Source organism: Chaetodon auriga, chromosome 20 (assembly GCF_051107435.1).
Source record: "Chaetodon auriga isolate fChaAug3 chromosome 20, fChaAug3.hap1, whole genome shotgun sequence".
In the NCBI taxonomy this organism is placed as follows: Eukaryota; Metazoa; Chordata; class Actinopteri; order Chaetodontiformes; family Chaetodontidae; genus Chaetodon; species Chaetodon auriga.
Window position 1 is genome coordinate 7,222,533 of NC_135093.1, and position 9,410 is coordinate 7,231,942.

At 40.4% G+C, this 9,410-nt stretch overlaps 2 protein-coding genes across 3 annotated transcripts; both read right to left on the reverse strand.

The window, feature by feature from the left end:
• Nucleotides 1-291: 291 nt before the first annotated feature.
• Nucleotides 292-4,744, reverse strand: bub3 (BUB3 mitotic checkpoint protein). 2 transcript variants are annotated; one of them, XM_076760843.1, is made up of 8 exons: nucleotides 4,572-4,744; nucleotides 3,764-3,958; nucleotides 3,595-3,664; nucleotides 3,306-3,457; nucleotides 2,833-2,991; nucleotides 2,473-2,650; nucleotides 2,028-2,244; nucleotides 292-547 (listed from the first exon to the last, which is right to left on the reverse strand). In XM_076760843.1, exons 2-8 carry the CDS (start codon nucleotides 3,956-3,958, stop codon nucleotides 538-540), a joined length of 981 nt encoding a protein of 326 aa, XP_076616958.1. In that variant the 5' UTR covers nucleotides 4,572-4,744; the 3' UTR covers nucleotides 292-537. The 2 variants fall into 2 exon arrangements, with proteins under 2 accessions (XP_076616958.1, XP_076616959.1); XM_076760844.1 differs by lacking the exon at nucleotides 292-547 and having other exon boundaries at nucleotides 1,888-2,244; nucleotides 4,572-4,712.
• A 1,741-nt stretch (nucleotides 4,745-6,485) lies between these two features.
• Nucleotides 6,486-7,924, reverse strand: hmx3b (H6 family homeobox 3b). The gene is made up of 2 exons (XM_076759817.1): nucleotides 7,530-7,924; nucleotides 6,486-7,197 (listed from the first exon to the last, which is right to left on the reverse strand). Exons 1-2 carry the CDS (start codon nucleotides 7,807-7,809, stop codon nucleotides 6,605-6,607), a joined length of 873 nt encoding a protein of 290 aa, XP_076615932.1. The 5' UTR covers nucleotides 7,810-7,924; the 3' UTR covers nucleotides 6,486-6,604.
• Nucleotides 7,925-9,410: the final 1,486 nt, after the last annotated feature.

Consider the following 9,410-nt stretch of genomic DNA (forward strand, 5'->3'; position numbering starts at 1 on the left):
TAAAGGACCTGGTTTAGGCCGCGGACCTCTGATGTCTATCAGCACAGGTCACTGTCTGGGGGCAAGTGGAGCCTTTGGCAAGACGAGTGGATCATCGCTTTCCCTCAACACATAATCAAGAGAACAGCCTCTGACACATTCCAAGCATTTCCCTGGTTTTCTTTCGCAGGTACCTGTATTTTATGTAAATATGTTTAAATATACTCCAAGTGCCGAACTCACATCAGCTGCAATGTCATTTCAATGCAAGTACATCTTAAAGAGTGAAGAAAAATGATCCTAAAACCCCAAAAGGTGTATATAAACCACTTTTATTTAAGAAGAATAGTTAAACACATATATGAAACAGACACAGAGTAATGAATTTAAACAGTTTAACAAGGACCAGAAAAGAGAGCAAAGGTTTTCAAACGTGACTTACAAAAAGGAATCTGGAATAGAAAAAGAAATGACTGGAAATAATATATTTTTGTACACTGGATGCAGATAATCAAAACCTGATAAATGTATGGAGAGGGAAACCATTCCAAGGTGGCCTTAGGTTGATCTGTAAACCAAACAAAACAGTAGAAAATAGATTCAATCAACTCAGGAGCAATCACTGAACCAATGGAAGCAAGTCAGATCCCATTCATTGAAAACTGTTTGCAAAATTATTTCTAGGGTTCAACACAGTCTGAGTGAACCCACCCATCCTTAAGACAATCAAAAAGTGAGGTCAAACTGAGTGATGTGAGGCAAATCACTCTAAAACTATCCTTTAGAAGCTGAAGTAAAATTTAATGTATGAATGAAAGCCAAACGTGCAAAGGTGCAGATCGCTGTAATAACTGAACTGAAACCAAAGTTTTGCAGATTCCATAAAGAAAACAATAGGAAGTGGTTATTTACTCCAAAGTCTCTATTGTGAGACATAAGTGGGAATATTTTACACTGAAATTACTACAAAATTCATCCTTGGTCTTCACTGCAGTTGGGCATCGGGAACCAGTTCCAAAACTAACACTGTAGTTCCAATGTACAAATGCTCAGCGATGGCCTTGACTGCCTATTTAGCTCCTGATATGACTGACATGTCAACAAGGTTAAAACTTTATTTTCATTGGAGCGGGTCTTTAAGAACCACAACTGCTAAACAGAATCAGAATCAATACAATCCAAAAGACGACCAACCTGAGTCTCCACAGAGCATTCTTGGAAACTACAGTTCTTATGAACCAATGCTGGATTGACTGAACACAAGCAATCCCCTATCAAAGCCAGCCACAGTATAAATAACATTGTCTGAACTATTTGATAATCAATTCATCATTTCAGTCATTGTTAAGCAAAAAATCCAAACAATCCCTAAACAAGCAATCTGAAGATCTTGTTTCTGGCATTTCATAGACGACATAATTAACAGATTCACCAGTAATTAAAATATAAATAAATGCTTGTTCCATCGCACTGAGCCTAAACTACATGGCACATGCTTTACAGGGCTTTAGAGATTTTGTTGTGCCAAACCTGCAGTGACCAGAAAAGAACAAACATAGTTCAAAGCGAACCGAGTTGTCTTCTATTAAACACTGTGTTGTTAGTATTTTGCTCACCATCATGGACAAACATGGAGAACCTAAGTATTACAAACACATTCCAATATAAATCAATGCAGCCAACACAAACAGCCTCAGAAATGACCACCTGATTGCCTTAGAGTCAAAAACTGTATGCTTCTAGTTCTACTAAGGTAGTATTTATTACAGGGCTACAGTAGTGGATTGCATTACAATGTACAGCAGGTTTCTATTTGTCTGGTCACTGAGTGTATATTTACAAGAGCACAGACACACAAACAAGGAGGAGGATTTTCACATTTTTAATCGATCTATCTTTCAACTGTCGGATATTGAAAAGTGGACTAACAGAGATAGAGATCAGCATATGCTGCAGCTGGACGTGCTCCTTGTAAATGCAGCTGCTCACAGATTCAGTGAGTGGCAAACCGTCAAATACTGAGGACAATGAGGTGAGGTGAGACTCACTTGGGTTTGGTCTCAGCGTCTGTGACTTGGCGGATGAAAATGGCGTCCTCCGGGTGGCTGATGTCTCCCTTCTCGTACATGTAGGAGGAGGCGATTGCAAGTAGGGTGCCGTCGTTATTGAAGGCCAGTGAGGCGATGCTGGTGGGGTACCTGTGGAACTGACACAAGCGCTTCTTGTTGAACGGGTCCCAGATGTTCACGAAGCCGTCTGAGCCACCTGGCAGAAGGAGAGGCTCAAGGTCAACCATCAAATCATTTAGGCCGTGTTACTGCTGAGATATGGATCTATAATAAGTGTGTGCTCCTTATGCAACCTTGGCAGCTCAATGCTAAAGGTCACAGGAAAATCCATGAGGTTTATAAAAGCAAATTGCCCCATTAGAGAAACAAATTAAATGTAGGAAAAAACAAATGCTTCTGTCAAGTACTAACTAGTTAATCATACCTGTGGCAAAGGTGTTATGAACACTGTGAAATGAGATGGCATTGACAGGGTAAACATGCTCAATTCCATCCTCCTTCAGCCTGTGGCACTTGAAGGCGTACTTCTTCTTCTGAAACTCCTGGCTTGGGTCCAGGTACTCCACAGCGACACGTCCCTCGATTGAACTCAAGACGTAGCCCTGGAGCCAAGACAGAAAATATGAAGTTCATCCAACTTCTTCACATGAACACAGTCATCTGTATCTGTAACACAATGCTTTATAAGGAGTAAATTATCCATCAAGTTTGAACTGTAGTCTGCATCTTTCATCAGAACTGTGTGCACTGTGATAAAAAAAATTGCTTCCAATTTAAAGTATACCTGTTTGTTGGGGAAGGCTCGAATGCAGCGAGTCTGATATTTGAGACTGGACTCTCTTCTTTGCTGTACGTAGCCCATGTTCCTTAAATCCCACACCAGGACTCGTCTTCCAGCTGTGCCAACGATCAGCCGATCCCCAGCCACAGACAGGGTATACACCTTTCACAAAGACGACAAGTATGAGACAAGAGGGACACACAACAGTATCAATGCCAAAAGTTTTACTATGCAAACACGTGCAACAATGAATGAGTAACAATGAAGTACATTCTTCACCAATGTAATACAACGCTATTTGATAGTAAATGAACAAAATTACAAGAAATTAATTTTCTTATATATTTAGGCCAAAATAGTGCAATTAAAATGCCATAATATAAGCCAAAAAGTATTTTTCTCTGCCTAACATCCTGCTGATTTTTATTTACTAATGCTGTAAATGTACACATTTCCAGCATTAGAACACTCTTTACCTTTTCAGGCTGAGAAAAGGTGCCAGCATTGCAGGGCGTCCTCGGGTCCCATAACCGAACTGATCTGTCCCAGCTACCCGTTACCATGACATTAACCTCTGGGCAGTACTCTACACAACGAATGGGGGCATCATGTGTTCCAACGATTGTATCTGTTTGAGAATAATATCAATAATTATCAGAAATACAGACATACAGCAAATTAAGGTCATAGTTATGAAGATCTGCAACAGGTCTGGGTGATCCTGCCTTAAACCTTTAATTAGTACTTTGCAGGTTTGTGACATACCTTGGTCTGTGTTCAGATCATGAGTTTTTAATTGTGCATCTAAGCCTCCACTCCAAGAATGTGTTGGGTCCTGCAGGTAAAAGGGGGAAACTAACTGTTTGTACCAGACTTCTATGCTTTTACATGGCTATGAGGAATCTAATCAAATACAGAAAAATCTGTGACCTACATAAAAAGCACAGTCAAGAACTGGAGCTGAGTGTTGGTACTTCATCCGCATGGTGTTGCTTGCGACATCAAAGAGCCGGACAGTGCAGTCCCAGGAGGAGACCAGCAGGAACTGTGATGTGCTGGGGCTAAACTTGACAGCAGAGATGCCATCCTCTGGTCCCTGGTTCAGCTTGTACTCGTTTGAACCGGTCATCTGCAAAAAAAGGAACATCATTAAGTCTGAAACTGAGACTTAACTGCTGAATATAAAAGTTGACATTCAATTGTGATTATACAGGTTTGCTTTGAGCTAACTAAAACAAACTAAAAGCCAGTCATTTTCTATATTAATAACAGGAGGCTCCTAGTAGCTCTCAGTAATCATGTATTTCGAAAACCTTATTACATGCCTGTTTTATCATTTTGCCTGCCTGAGAAACATATCTCAAAACTAAGTTATCCAGATTCACACTGGGAGGAAGCTAACGTTGCGGGCATACCGGCGGATCAATCGCTGTCCTGCTTATTGCTAGCCTAACGTTAACTCAATGGCAGTGGTTGTGGGTGTAGCTAACTAGCCCCACAGAGTACTTATGTTATTCATATTAAAGCTAAACATGATTTTCTCTTGCGAAAGGCGGAACAATACATATGTTTTAAGAGCATTCGCTCGCTTTTGTCTCTTTGTCAAACTATAAACACAACATGTTCCGTTACATCCAGCAATTACACCAAGCCCACTAGTACTGCTCCGGTGTTTGCTAGCGCTAGCTTGAAACGGTAACGTTGGCTACAAGCCCTAGTGTTAGCCGTTTCACTCGACTTACCTTTTCGCTTTGGTGTCGTTCAGATGCAATTTGTTCTTTTCTTCAAATACAAAATTATGCCTTGGTTTACAATAAAATATAAAATATATAACGCGTGAGCTATTGTAAGGCAATGTGGCTGCGTTGAGCTAACTGCCTCGCAAGAGCTGCCGAAACTCCAGCGGATGGTGATTGGTCGAAACGAATGTTCAAATTCCCGCCTGCGATATGATTGGTCAATTTAATCTCAACGTGTATTTCCGTTGTTTGAATACAGATCACATGACACAGGACTGTTCTTTCTCTCTCTCCCTGCTCTCTCTCTGCTCTGCCTCACTCTCTCACTGTGTTTGAGTAATTGTCTGTCTTTCATTTTAAATAGATAGAATGCAAATGTCATAAAAACACTATAATGCACCATAATAAAAACAATAAAGACTAGTACTTGGCCTACTACAAACAAGTAAAAGCGTTGAAAGATTAAGATTAGTTTTCATCAGGTTGACTGGCTCTATCAGCAAGGCTATACGCAAGCCTATCCACGCTGGTTGAGGATGTTATATGATATACTGTATCATACAATACAAATCGTCTGTATATAACCTTCCATCATTTTTGTATTTTTATTTTTATTTTCCTTTTCTTTTATTCTTTTTTAGCAGAACTTTGCCCAAACAGGTCTAATATAGCAGAATAACAGTATTTTATTGGCCAACAATTCGTTGTTTCAGCCCTCTTCTCATGCGCCGAAAAGAAAGAGAAAAAGAACTCTTCCATCCAAACGCAATATCATCATATCGTTAAAATGTGTGAAAAATTAAAGACTAATTTGTAGACTATTTAATCTCTTGAATTTGCTTTGTAATTGTAGTCAATTGCCGTCTGCGAATGAGACAGCCTGCCATTTTCTGCACAGCCTGTTATCAGTAATTTAAGAAGCACAAATTAGCAAATAAATAGCTTTATAGCAAAGGTGTGATTCTAAAAATAGTCTATTGCAGAATAAATTGCAGAATATGGGTCTTCAAATGCTGTATAAAATTAGGCTAACGTGGCTCAAAATTTCCCAAATCATCAAGTAAAAAAAGATGACCATCATTAATTAACTGTTAAAATGATCCAATTTTAGTATTTTATTTTGGGAAGGGACCATCCTCTCTGCAGACCCCCTTGTGCCTTAATGGTTATTTATAGTTCTACATATTTTTAAACTGTTTTAATCTTCAGGACAAGATTGAATTGAATCACTGGTTTCCCAGTAAACCTACATCATGATTAAGAATAGATACATTTTTTTGGGAACAAAATCTTTACTGAGTGTAAGACCATATAATATACAGAATTTCAATAACAATATGAGAGGAAAAAAAAAACATACACAAAACCAGAGGCTATTTTTTTGGCTCTTTCATGGCTTTAAAATTACCGGTAACATTGCGTGATAGAAACAATCACCTTTCACCTGCAGCTCCTCGGGGATTTTTTTTTATTTATTTTTTTTAAGAATCACATGATTGTCCTCACTATTACAAAGAGATTTTTTTCTTTTCTGTAAAAGTGAACTGTAGGTGACGAAGGCTGGTAGCCTGATGTGAAGCCAACAGTATTGCACAATATTGGAAAATATCAAAATATTAAATTCCACATTTTCTGCTACAAACACTGACACGAATCTCTGCAAAATACATAGACTATGGACAGTCAACCCTGTTCAAAACAAGTTCTTTTTTCAAATTCAATACATTAAAATATATCCTACTCACTTTTGAGCATGTAACAATTTCACCAATAATAATAATAATAATAATAGTTTCAGATTGACCCTGCTGTAACACTAGGGACTCTGTCAAGAGCGCTTCAGCATAAAAGATGATTACATATAATAATAATAATAATAATAATAATAATAATAATAATAATAATAATAATAATAATAATCTAACATTGCGTCCGTTGAATCTACAAAATATACAAAATTTTACTTTCTTTTTTTTTTCATTGAAGGTCACTCTCATTTAAAAACATATGTACAGCACGTAATGACACAGTCAGCGTTAAACAGGCCTCAGCAGTGGGACCGGGTGGGAATAGTACATGTGGTGGGGAAAAGCCAGGAGTGACTGGCTTCCCGGTGAGTTTGCAGCGGGGGTCGCGGTCGTTTCTGGTGCCCCGTTCTCGTGGTAAAGTATGGGGACCCGCACAATCCTCTGCGCCGCCGCATGGCTCAGGTTGGCCGCCTCCAGCTCCGCGGCCAGCTGCCTTTTCCACTTATTCCTCCGGTTCTGAAACCAGATTTTCACCTGCGTCTCTGTCAGGTGCAGGGACGCGGCCAGGCCTGCTCTCTCCGAGCTGCTCAGGTAGCGCTTTATGTCGAAGGTGGACTCCAGCTGGAAGACCTGACTCCTGGAAAACACCGTGCGCGTCTTCTTCTTCCGACAGGGCTTCCTGTCGTTGTCCAGCTCGTCCGTTTTTCTCCTCCAATCGTCCTCTTGGTCTATTTCTTTCTTTGGCTCTTCCGAGTCACTTTCGTCCAGCGCGATATCGTCGTCGGCGCTTTCCTCTTTGGCATCTTGGTCACTTTTTTGGAGATCAGGGGAGCGTCTGTCAGGTGCCGGTGATGCTTCTCTCAGGTTGGCCTTCTCAGACCCTGTAGGAAAAACGAGAGTATTCAAATTTGATCCTATAAACTATGAAAAGCGTGATCTGCAATAGCCTGTAATTGAATTAGGCATTCAGTTTATTGGCAGAAAATTCTTTTTTTCCTTTTGTAATAAAAAAAAATGATAGGCGTATTTATTAGAGGATTCAATGACATAATTACGCACATACAGACATACAGGCTATAAATCCCGTATTACTCACATCTCTTCATTATATGAACTAAAAGGCCTTTTACTGTAAAATGTATCTAGATCCAGACTTTTCAGATCAGGACACTTCGTTTCCTTTATCTGAAGAGGTAAGGTTACTTATATTTACCTCCAGTCCTCAGATGAGTCCCGAGCGTGTATGGGTACCACCAGGTAGACGCTCTTTCCAAGTACTGCGCTGATAGTCCAATTCTCTGCGTGGGCAACTCTAATCGAGGGAAAGACAAGTCACCGAGCCGGGAGAAGAAGCTGCCTTCAAACACTCCTTTGGACGAGCCGAGGAAGCTTTTCGGCTTCGTGGGTTTGTCCTCAATGTTCAGCAGGTTCTTTATGGAGAACGGCGAGTCTTTTGCGGGTTGGCGAGTCTCTTGCGCATCAGAGTCTGCCATCACCGTTTACTGTCCGATGTGAATCACCATCAAAATGTATAAAGGGAAAGAAAACGCCTGAAAAAGACTGTCTTGTTTTATAGTCTACGAAATCACACGGGAGAGAGCAGAGGAGATAGAGGAGGAGAAAACAAAGTCGTCCGAAGCTGCGTCCAGCTCCAGAGGATGATCAGAGTGAGAGCGCGGAGATAACTACGTCAAACTTGCACTGGATTGAAATGATGAAATAAAAAATGCCATCCGAGTTAAAACGCGCTCGGTCTCTGCTATTGGGCAGGTACAATAGCAAATGGGATTTGAGATGAAACCGCGGGGGGCTGTGACGAGAATAGACTCCAAAGAAAAAGGCCGCGCAAGCGTTTTGCCACCGGGCTCAACAGTACGCACCCACTTATCATCCAATTAGATTAAAGAGGAAAATGTCTCAGGGTTTTTGGGGGCGTGCGCGAGCCGCAATCACCCGTCAGTAAATTGAATAAACGGTCCAGGGATTTTCACACCTCAACATGGAGCTGTACATATATCTTGGCCATGGCACACATATTACGCAGATTTTACGCACTAATATAAACATATTTATCAATATTAAAATTAGGAGACGTCGACTTAAAAAATATTACATTCATTTCTTGTAGCGCAAGAAAGACAGACTACTGTAGAAGATGACGCTTGATGAACACTGTGACCTGTTGAGGACCAACCTGTCATTCATCTGTCGTATCAAATATTCAGACGTCTTCTGTTCCACCTGTGCGCAACAGGAAAGCAATATGCACTGTGTATTTCTCCTGGACCGGAGCTCATTGACTTAATTTCATTAGTCAGGAAGTGCTACAGGCAGACATCAAATTGAATGCTTGCCACCGTGATAAAGGCTTTTCAAATCAGCTTTGTACAAAAGCCTGCAAACCCACAGGGGCAGCAGGTGATCTAATGCGAGAGGATGACACAGCTAGTCCTTTCTGTCACATATTACAATGACAGCAGTGCTCGGATGCTGTAAATTCGGTTTGTATATGTAATGAGACATCCATAGGCTCAAGCGTGATCAGATTAGATGATAAAGACACAAAATGATTGAAGGAGCTACCGATTTCTGTTTTGTTTTTTTTAAACCAAACAACTGGCTTCTGCAATTGCTTTGCCATAAGACGTAATGCATTTGTCACTTAGAAAATCCTAACACACACACACACACACACACACACACACACACACACACACACACACACACACACACACACACACACAAATTGGCCAGTGAGGAGAAAAAAAAAACCCTTAACACAGTGTTTGTACAAAGTTTTTTGATATAGATCCTTGTGTGTGTAACTGTGAGGTAATAGTAGGCTCACACTTATCAGTATATATGGCCATACATGAAAAAAAGTACAAAAAACACATCATGGGATGCATTTAAGAATCAACATTTAAGCCAGTCTTGAAGCAGATGCAGAGAACTAATCAAATCAATTGAATTTGCTCAACCTACAAACATGCAGCCTGTCCTTTTAGCTCATGGAGCGCTCTCCAGCTCTAAAGGACAACACTGTGTTTTGTGAAAAGCTACTTGAATCCCTGCATAATTAGAGGTCTCATAG